The 21,389-nt window shown below is 48.8% G+C and overlaps 2 protein-coding genes across 5 annotated transcripts in view; one reads left to right on the top strand and one right to left on the bottom strand.

Moving 5' to 3' along the window:
* LOC132830345 (pigment epithelium-derived factor-like) overlaps nucleotides 1-6,857 on the top strand; it is a 31,781-nt gene extending 24,924 nt beyond the window's left edge. For all 3 annotated transcript variants that reach the window (XM_060847982.1, XM_060847981.1, XM_060847983.1), the window contains 3 exons: nucleotides 1,563-1,705; nucleotides 4,972-5,182; nucleotides 6,226-6,857. In XM_060847982.1, the coding sequence (XP_060703965.1) occupies nucleotides 1,563-1,705; nucleotides 4,972-5,182; nucleotides 6,226-6,500 (629 nt within the window). In that variant the 3' untranslated portion in view covers nucleotides 6,501-6,857. The remainder of the gene's footprint in view (nucleotides 1-1,562; nucleotides 1,706-4,971; nucleotides 5,183-6,225) is intronic.
* Nucleotides 6,858-11,711: 4,854 nt separating this feature from the next.
* The window catches only part of LOC132830518 (unconventional myosin-Ic-like), a 151,133-nt gene continuing 141,455 nt past the window's right edge, over nucleotides 11,712-21,389 (bottom strand). For both annotated transcript variants that reach the window (XM_060848282.1, XM_060848281.1), the window contains exons 29-32: nucleotides 19,612-19,682; nucleotides 17,907-18,004; nucleotides 16,283-16,382; nucleotides 11,712-13,273 (exon numbers count right to left, since the gene is read on the bottom strand). In XM_060848282.1, coding sequence (XP_060704265.1) covers nucleotides 13,247-13,273; nucleotides 16,283-16,382; nucleotides 17,907-18,004; nucleotides 19,612-19,682 — 296 coding nt within the window. In that variant the 3' untranslated portion in view covers nucleotides 11,712-13,246. The remainder of the gene's footprint in view (nucleotides 13,274-16,282; nucleotides 16,383-17,906; nucleotides 18,005-19,611; nucleotides 19,683-21,389) is intronic.

The following is a 21,389-nucleotide window of genomic DNA, read 5'->3' on the forward strand; positions in this document are numbered from 1 at the left end:
GACTGGAGAGAGGCAAATGTAATTCCTCTCTTCAAGAAAGGAAATAGGGAAATCCCCGGCAATTACAGACCAGTAAGTCTCACGTCTGTCGTCTGCAAGGTGTTAGAAAGGATTCTGAGGGATAGGATTTATGACCATCTGGAAGAGCATGGCTTGATTAAATGCAGTCAACATGGCTTTGTGAGGGGCAGGTCATGCCTCACAAACCTTATCGGGTTCTTTGAAGATGTGACTAGAAATGTTGATGAGGGTCGAGCTGTGGATATGGTGAATATGGACTTCAGCAAGGCATTTGCTAAGGTTCCCCATGGTAGGCTCATTCAGAAGGTCAGGAGGAATGGGATACAGGGGAACTTAGTTGTCTGGATACAGAATTGACTGGCCAACAGAAGACAGCGAGTGGTAGTGGAAGGAAAATATTCTGCCTGGAAGGCAGTGGCGAGTGGTGTTCCACAGGGCTCTGTCCTTGGGCCTCTACTGTTTGTAATTTTTATTAATGACTTGGATGAGGGGATTGAAGGATGGGTCAGCAAGTCTGCAGACAACACAAAGGTTGGAGGTGTCGTTGACAGTATAGAGGGCTGTTGTAGGCTGCAGCGGGACACTGACAGGATGCAGAGATGGGCTGAGAGGTGACAGATGGAGTTCAACCTGGATAAATGCGAGGTGATGCATTTTGGAAGGTCGAATTTGAAAGCTGAGTACAGGATTAAGGATTGGATTCTTGGCAGTGTGGAGGAACAGAGGGATCTTGGGGTGCAGGTACATAGATTCCTTAAAATGGCCACCCAAGTGGACAGGGTTGTTAAGAAAGCATATGGTGTTTTGGCTTTCATTAACAGGGGGATTGAGTTTAAGAGTCATGAGATCTTGTTGCAGCTCTATAAAACTTTGGTTAGACCACACTTGGAATACTGCTTCCAGTTCTGGTCGCCCTATTGTAGGAAAGATGTGGATGCTTTGGAGAGGGATCAGAGGAGGTTTACCAGGATGCTGCCTGGACTGGAGGGCTTATCTTATGAGGAGAGGTTGACTGAGCTCGGACTTTTTTCATTGGAGAAAAGGAGGAGGAGAGGGGACCTAATTGAGGGATACAAGATAATGAGAGGCATAGATAGAGTCGATAACCAGGGACTATTTCCCAGGGCAGAAATGACCAACACGAGGGGTCGTAGTTTTAAGCTGGTTGGAGGAAAGTATAGAGAGGATGTCAGAGGCGGGTTCTTTACACAGAGAGTTGTGAGAGCATGGAATGCGTTGCCAGCAGCAGTTGTGGAGGCAGGGTCATTGGAGACATTTAAGAGACTCCTGGACATGCATATGGTCACAGAAATGTGAGGGTGCATACATGAGGATCAGTGATCGGTACAACATCGTGGGCTGAAGGGCCTGTACTGTGCTGTACTGTTCTATGTTCTATGAATGAGGGCCAATGTGAAGGGAGCTGGATGGATTGGCTATCTTGTGAATGGAGTGGGTGGTGTGGAGTTTGGTGTTCACTCAGACTTGGCTGTAAGCACTGCTCCCGAATTCCTGTGCATTTCCTGCTTGTTTTGTTTCAGGCCAACTATTAACCAAATTCAATCCAGCGGAGACCGTCCAAAAACAATTCACTGTCGATTACGGTCAGTACATCAACATTCCCATGATGTCCTGCTCGAACTATCCTTTACATTACGGCTACGACTCGGAATTGAGATGTAAGGTAATCATTTCTAACCCTCAGCAGCCAAGTCACTGGCTCTGGCTGTCAGGCCTGATGTTGAGCTGATGTTGAAGTCATCCTGATTTCCCGTTGGTCACTGACCTCTCTGTCTGATTAACTTTCGGACATTATGTCTGATTACAGATTTGGGCTGACAAGTGGCAAGTAACATTGCAGCCAGGCTATGAGCATCACCACAAAGGCATTCCATCCCCCACTGTCAACATCCTGAGGGTTACCATTGACCAGAAACTCAACCGGACTCACCATATAAACACAGGGGCACCATGAGCAGTTTAGACCACAGAGAGCAATAGCACTGACGAATATGGTGTCTTCATGCATAACTCACAAGCCATTAGCATTGAAGTTCAGCATGTAATAGGACAGCAAATGAATATTGCCCTTTATTACAAGATCGATGGAGAATAACACGAGTCAAGAGCACAGCTGGAATACTGTGTACAGGTTCAGTCCTTTATCGAAAGAATGATATGCTGACAGTGAAGGCAGCTCAGGGCAGGTGCTCTCGGCTGATCCTGGATAGGAAGGGACTGTCTAATGAGGAGAGGTTGGGGAGGGAGGGCCTGTACTCATGGAGGTTCACACAAACAAGAGGCAACTTGATTGGAAGCTGTACGCTGCTCAAGGTCTTGACACAGGGGATGTGGGGAGGTTGCTCCTCCTCGTGGGGGAGTCTAGGACCAGAGCGCAGCGTCTCAAAGCAAGGAGGCACAGACAAGGGGGAACCTCTTCTGTCAGAGGGGAGTGAATCTGGGGAATTCATCAATGCAGAGAGCTGTTGAGGCTGGGTCTTGAAGTACATTAAAGACTGAGACAGACAGACCTTTAATCCATCAGGGAATTCAGGGTTATTGGGAAAAGGCAGGAAACCACAAGATCAGTCAGGATCTCACTGAATGGTGGAGGAACTTGATGGGCTGAATGGCCTATTTCTACTCTTAGGTTCCCCTGTGAGCCACTCACCATACTGACCCAGAAATGTATCACTGTTCCTTCAGTGTGGCTGGGTCAAAATCCTGGAATTCCCTCCCTAAGGGCATTGTGGGTCAACCCACAGCACATGGACTGCAGCGGTTCAAGAGGCAGCTCACCCCACCTTCTCAAGGGGGCAACTACGGATGGGGGCAGTAAATCCTGGCTCAGCCAGAGATGGCATATCCCATGAGTGAATAAAAATATGTGATCCTTAGATGAGATGAGACCGATGGGGTGCGGTTCGCACTTGTTTTATATCCCAGCCTGACCCCTGGTGTTTGCTTCAGAATAGATTGAGGGCAAGAGGAACCGGAGAAGGTTTTCAGCCCCTTAGGGAACCACACCTCAAACATTCACAGGGCAGGCGATGGCCCAGTGGTATTGTCCCTGGTCTGTTAAACCAGAGGTTTGGCAATGTTCTGGGGACCTGGGTTCAAATCTGGCGACAGCACATGCTGCAACCAGAATATAACAAAAATCTGGCATTAGGAGGCCAATGGTGATCAGGGATTGATTATTGGGGAAATAACCAGTGGGCAATAGGGAGAGGAACCTGCTGTCCTTCACTGGTCTGGCTGACGTGACTCAAACACACAGTGATGTGGTTGGTTATGAACTGTCCCTTGGGCACTTAGGGATGACCCAGTCAGCAGCACTTTCAGCCTGGGAATGAATATTCAAAACTCTGCAGTTTTGATACATATATCCTCAGATCATTTCTCAATTAAACTCTCAATTTTTACCCTGGCAGAATAATCTCTATTTGCCACAGACTCCCAGATATTTAATTCACACGCTGTTCTTACCCAAGCAAAGACAAGGGGTCAGCGCTGAGGGAGTGCTGCACTGTCAGGTCAGAGCTGACGGAATGGGCACTGTCAGAGGGTTAATACTGAGGGAGTGCCACACTGTCGGACGGTCAGTTCTGAGGGAGTGCTGCACTGTGGGTGGGTCAGTGCTGAGGGAGTGCGCACTGTCGGAGGGTCAGCGCTGAGGGAGTGCCGCACTGTCAGAGGGTCAGCGCTGAGGGAGTGCCGCACTGTCGGAGGGTCAGTGCTGAGGGAGTGGGCACTATCGGAGGGTCAGCGCTGAGGGAGTGCCGCACTATCGGAGGGTCAGCGCTGAGGGAGTGCCGCACTGTCGGAGGGTCAGTGCTGAGGGAGTGCCGCACTGTCGGAGGGTCAGTGCTGAGGGAGTGGGCACAATCGGAGGGTCAGTGCTGAGGGAGTGCCGCACTGTCGGAGGGTCAGTGCTGAGAGAGTGCCGCACTGTCGAAGGGTCAGTGCTGAGTGCCGCACTGTCGGAGGGTCAGTGCTGAGGGAGTGCTGCACTATCGGAGGGTCAGTGCTGAGGGAGTGTCGCACTGTCGGAGGGTCAGTGCTGAGGGAGTGTCGCACCGTCGGAGGGTCAGTGCTGAGGGAGTGGGCACTATTGGAGGGTCAGTGCTGAGGGACTGCCGCACTGTCGAAGGGTCAGTGCTGAGGGAGTGCCGCACTGTCGGAGGGTCAGTGCTGAGGGAGTGGGCACTATCGGAGGGTCAGTGCTGAGGGAGTGCCGCACTGTCGGGGGGTCAGTGCTGAGGGAGCGGGCACTGTCAGAGGGTCAGTGCTGAAGGAGTGCTGCACTGTTAGAGGGTCAGTGCTGAGGGAGTGCCATACTGTCGGAGGGTCAGTGCTGAGGGGGTGCCGCACTGTCGGAGGGTCAGTGCTGAGGGAGTGCCGTACTGTCGGAGGGTCAGTGCTGAGGGAGTGCCGCACTGTCGGAGGGTCAGTGCTGAGGGAGTGGGCACTATCGGAGGGTCAGTGCTGAGGGAGTGCTGCACTGTTGGAGGGTCAGTGCTGAGGGAGTGGGCACTGTCAGAGGGTCAGTGCTGAGGGAGTGCTGCACTGTTGGAGGGTCAGTGCTGAGGGAGTGGGCACTGTCGGAGGGTCAGTGCTGAGGGAGTGCCGCACTGTCGGAGGGTCAGTGCTGAGGGAGTGGGCACTGTCGGAGGGTCAGTGCTGAGGGAGTGCCGCACTGTCGGAGGGTCAGTGCTGAGGGATGGTGTGATGCCATCATCACTACACACTGAACAGGGTCTCGGTTCACAGTTCACTTTCCATCGCCCCGGGGCTAATGTGGTCTCCATGGAGATGTCAGTGCTACATTGGACAGTGCTGGGGATTGGGGAGGGGCAGGAGTGGGTTTGGGTATTTTGGGCTGGGCTCAGAGGGATTATTGCAGCAGTTCAGTTGGTGATATGGTGTAACCCAGTGTCTGTGTTTCAGATTGGTATGTTTCACTACGTGGGTGATACCAGTCTCCTGGTCTTCCTGCCGACAGAGTTCACCAGGAACCTGAGTGCGATTGAGGAGAGTCTCAACCCAATTTTCATCCATGACCTGGTCCACCAGTTGCAACATGTTCAGGCGAGAGTCTTTCTGCCCAAACTCAAGTTTGACATTGAGCAGGAACTGAAACCAACCCTGGGGGAAATGCGTGAGTGTCTTGTCATCAGTAAGGAATACACAATTCACCATCTTTCAGATCCTTGTTCGAGGTCATTTCCCACAGCGCCCAGAGCTCGCACTTACACAGGGCATCTTGCCCCCAACATTAGCCCAATAACCCAGAGCAGGTCAGTGCTGAGGGAGTGCCGCACTGTCTGAGGGTCAGTGCTGAGGGAGTGGGCACTGTTGGAGGGTCAGTGCTGAGGGAGTGCCGCACTGTTGGAGGGTCAGTGCTGAGGGAGCACCGCACTGTCAGAGGGTCAGTGCTGAGGGAGTGGGCACTATCGGAGGGTCAGTGCTAATGGAGTGGGCACTGTTGGAGGGTCAGTGCTGAGGGAGAGCAGCATTGTCGGAGGATCAGTGTAGACGGAGTGGGCACTGTTGGAGGGTCAGGGCTGAGGGACTGCTGCACTGTCAGAGGGTCATTGAGGAGGGGTGGGCACTGTCAAAGGGTCAGTGCTGAGGGATTGCCACAATGTCGGAAGGTCAGTGCTGAGGGAATGCCCCACTGTTGGAGGGTCAGTGCTGAGGGAGCACCGCACTGTCGGATGGTCAGTGCTGAGGGAGCGCCGCACTGTCGGAGGGTCAGCGCTGAGGAACAGAAGAACTGTTAGATGTATGTGAGGAGTTAAAGATTTGGAACACACTGCTGGAAAAGGCAATGTTATCAGATTTAATGATGAAATGTGAAATGGGATTAGGAAATCCATAAATTAAAAAGCCCCAGGCTGTTCGGAGGGGGAAAGGAGTGAGACTAAAGGACACAGCTCCAAATCAGTGTGTCCAATCGGATTGAGCTTAGCTGTGTACCAATCAGCTCCAGGTGTAGAGTATCCATTCCGGAATGCATCTCTCTCCACTGTGACATCTGCTGATCTCAAAAATGGGAAAATTCTCTCCTTCCTGCCCTTGCTGCTTTTAAACTATAAACAGAGAGAGCTCAATACTATTTACTGGAGTGATGAAGCAAGATTGTCAAATGTCAAATTTGAAAGCAATCTGTCAAAGTTGAAAACCTCTTTGTTTTAACAGGTCTGTCCGCTCTGTATACTCCAAGTCAGCTGAATAAAATTACAAACGAGGCACTGATGATTTCCAGCATAAAGCACCATGCGGTCCTCAGTTTGGAGGAAAGGGGGGTTCAGACAGCTCCTACAATCAACCCCAGTGACAGACAACTCACGATAGACTTCCACGTCACTCAGCCCTTCCTGCTGGTGTTGTATGATAACCCAACTGGCTCTTTACTGCATATCGGAAAGGTCCTGGATCCCAGGGGTCTTGTGGGACACTCTGGCCTTCAATAGACAATGGAAGAAATCTGGAATATTATCCACAGAACCATCACAAAATCACCAAACTTTTCACATAGAATACATTCCCTTTGACATCTCACCCACAGCCCTGATCTGTTCTTTCAGACTTACCTAAGGTTTTACTTGATCACAGTTCAGTTCAGATGAATCAATTTCATCCCTCAGTAACACTTACCCTGTCTCCTGTACCCAGTGGGATTGGCACGGCCCCTGGGTGCCTGGTTCATATCGATTATTGGCTATGTTAATTCCCCAGGGCAGTGAGGGCTCTGCAGTAGCTGAATGTAATCTCTCAGCAATGATCGAGGAAGATCAGCATACAGCGAGAAAATAAAACTGTGCAGAACATGTGGCTCTCTGTGTTTCTGTTCTGTGTGGGGAACGAACACTGCCAGCTGGCTCCAGCTCACTGCTCTGAGGGGGGTTTGGGAGGTCAGGCATTCCCGCAGTGGTTAGCCAGCACACTCAGTCATGCACAGACTCTGTTTGGTTTCACTGAGCTCGGGAACACTGTCAGATAGGTGACCTCATGTTCCAATTCTAGTTTCTGATCTTCAGCGGTTGTTTGTTTTTACATCAGTTTGGGGAAGAGGTCACAAAGGAGAATTTTCCTCTTGTCAGAGAATTTAAAATGAGTGGGTAATGGCTTGAAATGAAGGTGTCAGGAACAGTGTTATCAAGCAGCACCTGCTCAGCAATAACCTGCTCAGTGACCGGCCTTTTTGGGTCCCCCCAGGGTCACTCAGCTCCTGATCTCGTTACAGCCTTGGGTCAAACCTGGACAAAAGAGATCAATTCCAGAGGGAAGGGGAGAGGGACAGCCCTTGACATCATTGAGCCCTGGCAAAATGGAATCAACGGGTATCAGGGACACGCTGTCCACTGCTTGGAATTATACCTTTCTTTACTCACTCACAGGATGAGGGTATCTCTGGCCGGACCTGCATTTATTGCCCGTCCCTAATTGCCTAGAGGGCAGTTAGAAGCCAACCACATTTCTGTAGGTCTGGAGTCACATGTAGACTAGAGATAAGGATGTTAGTTTCCTTCTGGAAAGGACATTAGTGAAGCAGGTGGGTTTTTACAAGAATTGACAATGGCTTTATGGTCATCATTAAACTCTCAATTTCAGATTTTTATTAAATTCAAATTCCACCATTAGTCATGGCAGGATTTGAACCCGGATTCTGGGATATTACCTGGGTCTCTGGAATAACAGTCCAACAATAATAACACGTGGCCATCTCCTCCCTGACTCATGGCACACAGGAGGATGGTTGTGGTTGTCGGAGGTCAGTCATCACTGCAGACGGTTCTCAGGGTCATGTCCTTGGCCCAACCACTTTCAGCTGGACAGAATCCAGCCTTGGGCAGACAATTGGTAAGTAATATTGGCACCACAATAATGCCAGGCAGTGACCATCTCCAAAAAACGACCATCCAAACACCGCCCCTTGCCACTCCATGGTGTCACCAGCACTGAATCCCCCATCATCAACATCCAGGGGTTACCATTGACAGGACTTGTCACACAACTAGAACAGGGTGAAAGTGAAGACTGCAGATGGTGGGGATTACAGTCAACAGTGTGGTGCTGGAAAAGCACAGCAGATTAGGCAGCATCCGAGGAGCAGGAGAACCTAGCACTAACTCTCAACGTAAATAGAACAGGTTAGAGGTTAGGAATACCATAGCGAGTAACTCCCCTCCTGACTCCCCAAAACCTGTCCACCATCTACAAAGCACAAGTCAGGAGTGTGATGGAATACTCCCCACTTGCCCTGGATGGGGGCAGCTCCAACAACACTCAAGAAGCTCAACACCATCCAGGACAAAGCAGCCGCTTGATTGGCACCACATCCACAAACATCCACTCCCTCCACCAAAACACTCAATAGCACCAATGCTCAGTGTGTACTATCTACAAGACACACTGCAGAAATTCACCCAAGATCCTCAGACAGCACCTTCCAAACCCACAATTATTTCCACCCAGAAGGACAAGGCAGCAGGTACAGGGGAACACCACCCCTCGAAGGTTCCCCTCCAAGCCCCTCCCCATCCTGGCTTGGAAACATATCACTACTCCTTCACTGTCACTGGGTCAGAATCCTGGAATTCCCTCCCTCAGGGACATTGTGGGTCTACCCACAGCACATGGACTGCAGCGGTTCAAGAAGGCAGCTCACCCCCACCTTCTCTAGGGGCAACTAGGGACGGGCAATAAATACTGGTTCAGTGAAAGTACACAGCCTGTTATTTATGCAGATGGAAGCTTAATCTGCTCATTTATTCTTAGATTTGTTGCCATTATCCTTTTCTGTCATGGACTGTTTTATCATTTGATATATTAATATTTTTCTCACTTGCCCCATCTCTACTCTTTCATTCACCAAATTGGCCCAGATATGATTGATTGCCTCCGTTGTACAGCACATTCTACAGTGTTCCCATCAAACATTCCTAGGACTCTGTCAGCATGGGATTCGATATAGAGTAAAGCTCAGTCAATATAAAGATCCCAGACTGGAAAAGGGCAGATTTTAGGAGTCTAAGGGTTGAACTGGAGATGTTGATTGGAAATGCATTTTGGTGCATAAAACAATGAATGAAAATAGGAAAATTTCAAACAAAGTGAGAAATAGAGTAGAAGCCAGATACACAGCCCTGAGAAATAAATACGGGGTGTGTAAACCGAGAGCACTCTCGGGGACGAAGGATATTGATGAGAAAATGAGGAAGAAAAAGCAGGCATGGAATGTGCACCAGAATAACAACAACAATTGGAATCAGCAGGAGTATCTCAAATGCAGGAGCGAGGGTAAGGCCAGAATAAGATAGGCTGCGCTAAACCAAAAAGTAAAATGTTCTTCAAACATATGGTAAAAGATTAGTTAAGGATAGAGTGGGGCCAATAAGGAACAAAGACAGTGAGCTGCTCACTGAAGCAAACCAGATGGCAGCGGAAGTAAGTGAATATGTTGCTTCTGTCTTCACCAAATTAGAAAAACGGGGAGAGTGGCCGAGTTGAAAAGGTGAGTGTTGAGCAACTGAGCAGTTCGGTGACAGATAAAGAAGAGGTGCTAAGAAGGCCGGCAACTCTCCAGTTCAGATGTGGAGAGGTTCATGTGGGATGCATCCTGGCTTGTTAAAAGAGGCGAGGCAGTAAGTTGCAGAGCTGCTGGCTGAAATTCCCCGGCCTGTCTGAACACAGAGGACTGGTCCTGGGGAGCGGGAGGATTGCAAATCTGACACCTGTTATTTCAGAAAAGGACAAAGGATAACCCAGGAAAACCAGAGGCCCATCAGTCGTGGGGAAACTGATGGAGGCCATCATATGGAATAAGGAGAATACATACACAGAGAAAAATAATACAAGACAGTCAACATGGCTTTGTCAAGGGCAGCTAATTTCTTACAAAGTGAATTGAGTTCTTTGACCAAGTAACACACGCAATGGATGAGGGCGGTGCTGAGGATGTTCCATATTTGGACTTTCAGAAAGTATTTGATATGATGTCACATGGCAAGCTGCTGAGAAAATTTAATAATGTTTGGGTTAGATGGGTCCTTTGCAGCATGGATTAGAAATTGGTTAAAAGCTAGGAAACAGAGAGTAGGTATAGACGGGCGTTTCTGAGATTGGGAACCTGTTGAAAATGGTGTCCCAATGGACCAATGTATATCTGATTTACATAAACAATTTGGAGAATGGTGTTGCGGGCAAGATCTTTAAATTTGGAGTTGGTAGTAAATTAGGAAGAATATTGAATGGTGAGGATGAACTTCAGAGGGACATTGCCAAATGGGCAGATACCTGGCTGTGAATTTTAACACAAAGAAACGTGAGGAAATGCAGCTTTGGAGAAGAAACACAGAGAGACAAGACTCTGAGATCTCAATGGTTCAACTCGGAGGGGAACCAGGAGCTGAATCACCAAATGCAGCCGACAGGACCCTTGGGTTTAGAAATAGGGGCATCCAGGATACAAGCAATGAAAGGTTGCTACAACTCCATCAATCATTGGCCAGTCCTCATCTGGAGTAATGTGCTCCATTCTGGGCACCTTATTTAAGGAGGGATGTGAAAGCCCTAGATATACAAAATGATGTTTACTAGAATGATACCAGGAATGAAGGATTTTACATCAAGCAAAAATTAGAGAGATTGGTCTTGGAGAAAGATGATGAGGAGGTGACCTTATTGAGATGTTCAAAATTATGAACCATTTTGACAGGGTAAAGAGAGATATTCTGCTTCCACTAGTTAGTTATGATGTCTAGTAACCAACACACTAATTTCAAGATTGCCAGCAGTGCTGAGTCCTGCACTGTCGGAGGGTCAGTGCTGAGGGAGTGCCGCACTGTCGGAGGGTCAGTGCTGAGGGAGTGCCGCACTGTCGGAGGGTCAGTGCTGAGGGAGTCCCGCACTGTCGGAGGGTCAGTGCTGAGGGAGTCCCGCACTGTCGGAGGGTCAGTGCTGAGGGAGCGCCGCACTATCGGAGGGTCAGTGCTGAGGGAGTGCCACACTGTTGGAGGGTCAGTGCTGAGGGAGAGCTGCACTGTCGGAGGGTCAGTGCTGAGTGTCGGGGCACCATTTTTTTAGGTTCATTTTGAAAATAAGGCGACACCTTCACTATGAGGTGGGGTGAAATGTCCCTATGGTTACCTCTTCAAGGAGAAGCAGGGAGATGCTCCTTCGGCTCACAGACCATTCCCCTCTCAGTCTGGCCATTGATACAGCTACCTGTCTGGGACTCAGACATGTACAAAATGACTGCTTCTATAACACAACAGAGGCTGCACTTAAATTCCTCAATTGTTTGCAAAGTGTACTGCGACATTGGGATTGTTAAGTGCATGATAGTAAGACAATGGCTTTGCTTTCTCAAATGGGCTTCTGTACCACAACAATTTCCCTGGGTTCAATTCCCATTAGGAACTGGGGCGCAGAGAGATCTTGAAAGCAGAGAGAGGCAATGAGGGAATAAACAATATAAATAACAAACTGATAGTTCACCCCAATCCAGGTCCCTGATTCCCAATGATACTGTGTTAATGCCCTCTATAAGCTGGGCTGTGCGTGTGGGAGGAGGGTTCGAGAGAAAGGAGAAAGAGCGAGCAGGAGCAATTGATATCAGGAGGAAGTGGTGAGGGCCCTGTCCACGCTCTCCCAGGGATGATAAAGTCATAGAAAACCAAAACAATTGAGACATTTTTATTGAAAATGAGATGGCTTCACATAATATCCATCTATATAAAGCTTATTACAATCTTCTTTATTAATTTTTTGAAGTATAATTACTTTTGAAATTCTCATCTTGTTCCACAACAGGTTGAAGTGAAGATTTCTGTTCCTGTTTCTGTTAAACCTCTGATGCTGACAGTTGTTTCTCGGAGTTGGGTGGACAGTGGGGAGTGTAGTTTGTCCAGAATCACAAGAGCAGGCGGCTTTGTATAGTAAAACCTGTCTCTACAGCCCTGCCTCAGTTTACACACCTCCCAACACAGCTACATGTCCATGGACTTTGTTGATATTGACATCTCCTTAGCAGCTCACATGGAAGACTGAATACCCTCAAACAAGTCTCTCCGGTCGCTTACGGAGACTGATGGCATGTGCTCTCTACATTACCAGCCCTTGTCGAAAGACTCATTCACATGTTCATCGGTTGTTCAATCTCTCACCATTTCTTCAAAATGAATATAGCTTCAAACATGGGGGTGGGGTAGGGGAGGGACACTGAACACACCTGGAGAATGGACTGTTGGTGGCTGAGATGGTAAACAGGGAATGAGAGAATCTGCAGTATTAGGCTGATCCTTTATGGAGGTCCCACTATACAAAGAGCTAGCAGTTACTGGACATCACGCTATGGCACCAAGTTAAATGCTCATTTACCAAATATAATGCCAAAACCAGGGGCAGGTTAAAGCTCCTGATCTGGTCTGAGTCAGTTGCTCTCCAATTGTGAGATTCATCCTTTAATATATTTTGTTGAAGGTCTAAATCACACTTTGTGGCACCGGAACAGACAAGAGAGTGACAAGTAAACCAGTGTCAGTTATCACCCACTGAAACTGCACATAGCTTTAAGGAATGGCCTCAGCAACCATCCCAAAGCTGGGCCTTTAGGCAGAGGGCAGGGGCTTTTTAACAATGATGAGGGTGAGGGAACCATCAGCAACTCTACATCACCTGAACAACTCAAAGAAACATCTCCAGACAACGGGATTGTATATAAAAAAAAATCACTTGGTTCATTTCCTCAGCAACCTCTAAGCTTGAAGGTGGTGCTCCTGGACATGGTCTCCTCCTGGACATGGTCTCCTCCTTACTGAGGGCTCATGGGATCAGAAGCTTCTGTTTGGAACCAAGGGAATTTCTGGGGACGATACCTATTCTATCGCTTTATATGTCACACATGCACTGCGGCAGTCATGTGATTCAACTCACTGAGTCATTGATCACGACAGCCATTTTAATATAAATTTTCTTTCTTTTTGTTGCATGATTAAAGTATAACTCGGACTCTTCAGTTCCTGCTGTGGAAGCAGAGGCTTTGGCAGTCAAGGGAAGCAGTGTAAAGGAGGTCAGAGAATTGGGGCCAAGGTGGGCCTACTCAAATGCCTCACCAATAAATGTACAAGCTCCTCGCTTTGTTACAGATGCTGCCAGTCACACCTTCAAGCCATCCATCTGTACAATGGGCGGTCACTGGGCCTCACCGGCAGCATCATCTGGAGTTCAGTCTTGGAGCCACCTACAGAGACAGAAAGGGCAAGTCAGACTCACATCCACAACGGTTTCCTGCCCTGCTCCCCCTCGCAAACACACAATCATCCAAACTACATGCAATCAAACAACACCCACTTCAATCTGCTCGTAAGTCGCTTTCTACACCCGGCAGAACATAATTCAGGACAGCTTGAAGAAGCTGCACACGAGTACAGCAAGTGTGCGTTAAACTTTCACCCCCACATGGGATCGACTTCAGGAGTGGGAGTGTTAGTAAGTGAGGACCACCCCGCCCTCATACTTTCCTTTCAGATCACACTGCAGAGCAGATCCTCAGCAGGGTCAGTGTGTTAGGGCCAGTTTTATTTAGAATCAGCATTAACTAGTCCCACTGCTCTCCCGAGTTACTGGATCTTCCTGCATTTGAAGTGTTCGCCAGGTTTCCTGAATGTTGTCTGAATCACATCCTGTCACAAGTTATCTGCTTGTGTTTGAAGGGTTCTCTTTTCCATTCTCTGTGTGACCTTGTTAAATGATATTCACACTCATCACACAGTCACCAACCACAGAAAACAGAGCTTTCTCTGCCCACTCTCTCAGAATTCCCCAGCATCTACTTTGCTCAAGTGAAAACAATGATTCTATCCCAGATCATACTCAAGCTTCATTCTGTAGGGGAGGGGGTCAGTTAGCTCAGTTGGCTGGAAGGCTGGTTTGCAATGCAGAGTGATTCCACACCAGCTGAGATTAACCATGAAGGACTCTCCTCAATTCCTCCCCTCACCTGCGGTTTGGTGAGCCTCAGGTTAAAAGGTCACCAGACATCACTCCCTCATGACAGAGCAGCCCTGGGTCCTCTGGACTACAGTGACTCTGTACACACCACGGTCTGTCTGTGCCATGCTCCTTCTGTGATGACACTGTCATTGTGGGTGGTCCAGCAAAGGCAAAAGAACCTAACCAAGATTTTGAATGGGTGTCACTGGGTGGGCTAGCGTTTATTGCCCGTCCCTAGTTGCCCCTTGAGAAGGTGGGGGTGAGCTGCCTTCTTGACCCGCTGCAGTCCATGTGCTGTGGGTTGACCCACAATGCCCTTAGGGGGGGAATTCCGGGATTCTGACCCAATGACACTGAAGGAACGGTGATATATTTCCAAGTCAGGATGGGGAGGGGCTCCTTGGAGGGGAACTTGCAGGGGGTGGTGTTACCGTGTTCCTGTTGCCCCTTGCCCTTCTAGATGGAAGATGGTATCTAAGGATCTTTGGTCAGTTTTTGCACTGTATCTTGTACACGTTACTGCTGTTGGTACTGCATGCCTAGTTAAGAACTACTATTTTTTTATTAGTTCTTTCATTTATTTTTAGGGAATTCTCTCTCACACTTCAGTTTATTAATTCTGTGTGAGTGAGGGCGAGAGGGTGTATATAACAGAGAGCAGGGGTGGTGTTTGTGGCCAGCTCAGTTTGCCCGTGCGCTCACAGCCGGCCCAGTGTGATCACTGTTTCCATACCCCTACACAGGGCTCAGTGGTCAGCCCTGACTCACTGGCTGTTAGTTAACAGTGAAGCAGAAAATTCCTCTTGGGGTCTGACCCCGAGGGATTTTCACTGCAACAACTATTCGGTGATGAACACAAATTCTGAGGGTCCTCTTTTTATAGATTCTGGTTTTAAAAAGCAGAGTATTTAACCTGTAAATAAAAACATCCCCTCCCAGGGGGTTCTTACTCTCAGCCTCACTCGGCCATCGACTCTGTCCTTGTTCCTGTCAATTGTCAGAGGCTCCATGCCTAGTCTCAGTTCAACACCAACACCTCAGCCTACGGGCTGCACCATAACCTCCAGCCCTCTCCCCCAGCCCTCTCCCCCGCCCCCCCGCCCCTCCACTCCGCCCCCCCGACCCCGTTCCCCCAACCACTCACTCAGCTTTCAAATCCCTCCGATGTGACACTACAGCACTGCTCATGACTGGCCTCCAATTCCCCACCCACTTCAAACCCGACTGTGGAGCTGTGAATGTGTTAATCCCCTCAGTCACTGCAGATCCCAGTGACCTATCACTCCTCCGCTGACTGACTACACTTCCTGGTTTTCAGATTCCTCCTGCTTCCCCCTCTCTGGATGCTCTCCCACCCAGCAGTCAGTCCGAGTTCAGACACTCCGCAAGGAAAAACGATGGGCCTCAGAGTGCCCGTGGTGCCAGCCTCGAGATACCTGCTCTGAGGTCAACATGGACACCCCAGACTGAATAATTCCAGCACCTGCTCGTGCCCCACGTTCTGGAATTTTCTCTTTTAATTCTTCCATTTCTCTCCTCCTGACACACTGACATCAGGAATAACCGAGCAGCCAGTATCAGACTGATGGGCAGCTGGCAAACGTCACTGAAGAGAAACATCACTTCCACTGTCTCACTCAGACAATCTCTGAACACAACTAAAATGGGTGACTGGTCAAAGATAGCATAACTCACTCTCTCTAACTCACACACACCCACCCTCTCTCAGACCCCCCCACACACACACACACACACACCCCTTACCCTCTCTCTCACAGATGCACCCACACACCCCTCACCCTCTCTCTCACAGACACACCCACACACACACCCCTCACCCTCTCTCTCACAGACGCACCCACACACACACCCCTCACCCTCTCTCTCACAGACGCACCCACACACACATCCCTCACCCTCTCTCTCAGACGCACCCACACACACATCCCTCACCCTCTCAGACGCACCCACACACACCCCTCACCCTCTCTCTCAGATGCACCCACACACACCCCTCACCCTCTCTCTCACAGACGCACCCACACACACTCCCCTCACCCTCTCTCTCACAGACGCACCCACACACACACCCCTCACCCTCTCTCAGACGCACCCACACACACCCCTCACCCTCTCTCTCACAGACACACCCTCACCCTCTCTCTCTCAGGCACAGACACACACACACACCCCATCAGTTGCCCGTGTTGAGGAGGTAACCGCTGTGAACATTTACAAAGACACTAGTGAATCTTACCACAGACAGGTGTCCGTTCTTTGATTTTGAAATGATCAGTTCCGATCCGGATGTGAAGTCGATGATCCCTTCTTTCCCATGCTTGATTGTGAACTTAATGCTGGGGAAAAAAAAAAGTGAAAACACATCATCTGGCAAAATGTGTTCACCAGCTCACTGTGAGGATTCCAGAACTCAGGGCTAGATGCCCACTGACACTGGCAGCTGTCTGGATCCATTCAACACTCAATAATCCAATCTCTCCCACACAGTGGTGTCCAACAAAATCTAACTACCTTTTGCCCAGTATCATTGCTCAGCCCTTCGGACCAAACCGTATGGAACCCAACCACTTCATGATGCTGCAGTGAACTATCCACTGCCCCATCCCCCATCAAACACTCCCAGGACAGGCACAGCACAGGGTTAGATACAGAGTAAAGCTCCCTCTACACTGTCCCCCCATCAAACACCCCCAGGACAGGCACAGCACAGGGTTAGATACAGAGTAAAGCTCCCTCTACACTGTCCCCCCATCAAACACCCCAAGGACTGGGACAGCACAGGGTTAGATACAGAGTAAAGCTCCCTCTACACTGTCCCCCCATCAAACACCCCCAGGACTGGGACAGCACAGGGTTAGATACAGAGTAAAGCTTCCTCTACACTGTCCCCCCATCAAACACCCCCAGGGACAGGGACAGCACGGGGTTAGATACAGAGTAAAGCTCCCTCTACACTGTCCCCCCCATCAAACACTCCCAGGACAGGGACAGCACGGGGTTAGGTACAGAGTAAAGCTCCCTCTACACTGTCCCCCCAAACACCCCCAGGACTGGGACAGCATGGGGTTAGATACAGAGTAAAGCTCCCACTACACTGTCCCCCCCATCAAACACTCCCAGGGACAGGGACAGCACGGGGTTAGATACAGAGTAAAGCTCCCTCTACACTGTCCCCCCATCAAACACCCCCAGGACAGGGACAGCACGGGGTTAGATACAGAGTAAAGCTCCCTCTACACTGTCCCCCCATCAAACACCCCCAGGACAGGGACAGCACAGGGTTAGATACACCCGAGGAAATGAAAGCAGGAGGAGACCATTTTGCCTGTTGAATCACTCGCTCCATTCAACATGTCCCATGGTGGAACACTGCTGCCACATTGTCTCCTGCTCAGGACTGGCTCTGACCGCACAGTGAAGGGAGTTCACTCAGAAAGCTCTCTTATTCAGTGCAAGGACTCTTCTCGGTTTGGACAGGGATCGATGGAAAAAGTACGATGGGCTTGTGTACTTTTCTAGCTCACTGCCATAGAACCCTTACAGCGTGGAAGAAGGCCATTCAGCCCATCAAGTCCAAACAACCACCCAGAGAACACCCCACCTAGACCTCCCCCAACCCTATCCCAGTAACCCTGCCTTCTCCATGGCCAATCCACCCGAACCTGCACATCTTTGGACTGTGGGAGAAAACTGGAGAAAACCCACACAGACACAGGGAGAATGTGCAAACTCCACACAGAGAGTCACCCGAGACTGGAATCGAACCGGTGTCCCTGGCGCTGGGAGGCAGCAGTGCTAACCACTGAGCCGCCGTGCCGCCCATTAGTGGGAGGAGAGTTGTTTGTGGCTCAAACACTTACCTGCCCTGGTTAATGTTGATACGGTTTGCTTTATCAGCTGCCATGGCCAGTTTTGTCAATGTCTCAATCACATGGTCGCTCCGGAGCACAACATCACCCTTCAACAGGAGACAGAAAGGTATCAGACTGACCGATGTATTTAACATGGAGCACGCTGCCTGGCAGTGAGGTGGCACCAGATACAACGTAATATTCCAAAGGGAATTACAGAAATACCTGGGCTGCCTGACTCAAATACACACATCACTGACCTCAATACAGTCAAAATTAGAGAAGTGCTGGAAAAGCACATCAGGTCAGGCAGAATCTGAGAGCAGGAATATCAATGTTTTGGGTAAAAGCCCTTCATCAGGAATTCCTTCCTGATGAAAGGCATTTGCCGTCCATCGATTTTCCTGCTCCTCGGATGCTGCCTGACCTGCTGTGTTTTTCCAGCACCACTCTAATTTTGACTTTAATCTCCAGCACCTGCAGTCCCCACTTCTGCCTGAATACAGACCGTGTCAGTGGAGGGACACGGGCCCTGATTCTGTTTATTAACCGTTCGGTGAGGTGAACAGGGTCTCTCTCTCTCTCTCTCCACAGACTCTGCCATGCCTGCTGAACGTTTTCAGCATTGTTCATTTTTATGATTGGAGATTTCTAGCATACACGGTATTTCATGTCTGCACAGGACAGGAACAGGCCAATAACTGGCTCAGGGCAGTATATCATTGACATTTCACAGTGGGCTCCCTATTGTTTTGGATAGCCACAACACAAGTGATTTCAGCATCATTGGTAGGTCCATGGCTGACCCTTACAGCCCACTGCTGGATTGAGAGAGAGAGAGCAACTTTAGCATGACCAGCCAGCCCAAGGCATTTCATAGGTGCGTGGACAGACACATTCTGACCCTGAACAGTTCCAAGGTGGTGGTCGGGCAGGAAAAGGTGAACTTTAGGTCCAGTCTTAAAGAGAGAGTGGAAAGGTTCAGGAGGGAATTTGAAACTTAGGGCCCAGGATACTGGGCCACAACCTGCAGAGAGATATCGAGAGGTGGGACTAATGTGGAGGTAATGAATAGAAGGTCAGGATGGGAAGGACGTAATGGAACTCGGATACCAACGGCATGGAGTGGGTTCCTGGGTAAAGCACCATCATGCCTTATGCACCTTCAGAATGATGTGAAGCATTATGCAACTGGGTAGCTAATAACAGGGGTTCACTGTAGGAAATGGGACTACCAATTAGCACACATCTAGCTCCCACAACCAGTAATGTGCAAATCAGCAGAATGATGAGGGGTAATTACTGGTCAGGATACTGTAGAGACTGCTGGACCTCTCCAAAATTCTCCCGGGAAACCTCACCCTGGACGGCTTTTTTGGTTTATCTTCCTAAACAACGCATAGCTGTCTCTCCGCCCCGAGACAGTCAGCCTAGATTCTAAGCTTCATGAACTGAAAAAACAGTTCTCTGATTCAGCATAGCAATTACATTGGAGTAAGTGAGGATGGTGTGCAGTAACAGGCAATGGAACAGATATTCAGGGGGGTTACTGATTGACCTGGATTGTCCGACATCGTTAACAGAAGGAGCTTCTCAAGTAAACAACCTGAGGCTATGCAGATGAGTCTCACATTCTCCTACGTTCTACACAGTTCAGTTGACTGTCAGAGCAGCTGGAGCCAGAGGAAAGAACAACAGGAGTTTATCTACAAACCTTCTGCTTGTTATCCTCACAGGGGACATGGAGAACAAAGAGTCCATCACTCAGGGAGCTGACCGATATTCCTGAACACAGCAAAGAAAAAAAACATTCAAAACATAGGAAATCAACAGCAAAGATGGAGGTTAAAGGGTGTGATCTTATCACCATCATAGAGAAAGGTTTACGGGGAGATTAAAGCTGGGAATACTTATTCAGGGGTATGTGACTATTTGATGGATAGGGGTACCATTATTAATACAGGATAGAAAAGGTACAACAGTTAAAAAATGATCATGAATTGGAGGCTTATCGAAGCCATATTGGTGGAGGCAAGAACTCACCAAGGGCAGACATCACTGGGTGGGAGTAGTCGATCTGCCCCAGAAAGGAGCAATACAGCGGGAGAGGGAACAAATCAGGGCACAAGGGCACGTAAAAACAGCCCTATATTAATCATGGATGACTTTAATCTTCATGTAGATCGGGAAAATTAAATTGACAGAGATAGCCATAAGATAGAAGTCAGAATATACTGGGATAAATTTCCAGAATAATTTTTGTGGATCTAACCAGTGATCAGGCAACATGTAATGAGGTAGGCTAAATAAAAGCTACTACAGTAAATAATCCTTCAGGACACAGAGACCATAACATGGCCAAATTTAGCATTCAATTTGACAGAGAGAAATTCACAAAGGATTGAGTGGCAGAAGTGGCTGCAGTAGACTGGGGGAAGAGTGTAGCAGCAAAGGCAGGAAGGACCAATAGCAGAGATCTAGGAAACCAGTCATGACCCACAGTAAAGATATCACCCAGTCAGGATGAAGGAGCTAAACCATACATGGTTAACCAGACAAGTGAAGGATAGCAACCTTAGGCTGAAAGAAAAACACACACATATAACTTGACAAAGATTTGGGGTAAGCCAGGGGCTTAGAAAAGGTCACCAGAAAAAATATAGATGGAGAAAGTGAACAATGAGGTAACTTTGCACATAATAAACTTCTGTAAATAAATAGAGGCACCAACGTGAACACAGGCCATCACAGAATGAGATTGGGGAAATAATACTGAGGAAGGAAGAAACTGGAGAGGAGTTGAATAAATACTTTACATTGGTCTTCAAATAGAGAATTCATTAATAATATTCCAACAATACAAAACAGTCCAGGGCAGAAGGGGAAGGAAGCCGATCCAAAAACCATCGCCAGGGCAACACTACTGCAGGGCTCGTGGGGTTTAAGGTCCTTTATCCCTGGAACGGATGGGTTGCTGTTTGGGAGATTAAAAAAAGGAGCTCTAGAGGCTGCAGTTGTTCAAGGTCAGGCTTCTCAGTGATACAGAAGTTTGATACTACCAAACCACAGAATCACTACAGTGCAGATGGAGGCTGTTCAGCCCATCGTTTCTGCAATGACCCACTGAACAACATCCTACCCAGATCCAGCTCCCTACCCTATTCCCATAAACCCACATTTCCCGTGGCTAATCTGGGTGAAAGTGAGGACTGCAGATGCTAGAGATCAGAGTCTAGATTAGTGTGGTGCTGGAAAAGCACAGCAGGTCAGGCAGCATCTGAACAGCAGGAGAATCAACGTTTCAGGCAAAAGCCCTTCATCAGGAATGATGAATTCCTCACTCCCGAAGAACAGCTTGTGCCCGAAAAGTCAATTTTCCTGCTCCTCGGATGCTGCCTGACCTGCTGTGCTTTTCCAGCACCACTCTAATCTAGACCCCCACAGCCAATCTACCCTAACCTGCACATCTTTGGATGGAGAGGGGAAACCGGA

Source organism: Hemiscyllium ocellatum, chromosome 31, assembly GCF_020745735.1.
Source record: "Hemiscyllium ocellatum isolate sHemOce1 chromosome 31, sHemOce1.pat.X.cur, whole genome shotgun sequence".
Taxonomy (NCBI): Eukaryota; Metazoa; Chordata; class Chondrichthyes; order Orectolobiformes; family Hemiscylliidae; genus Hemiscyllium; species Hemiscyllium ocellatum.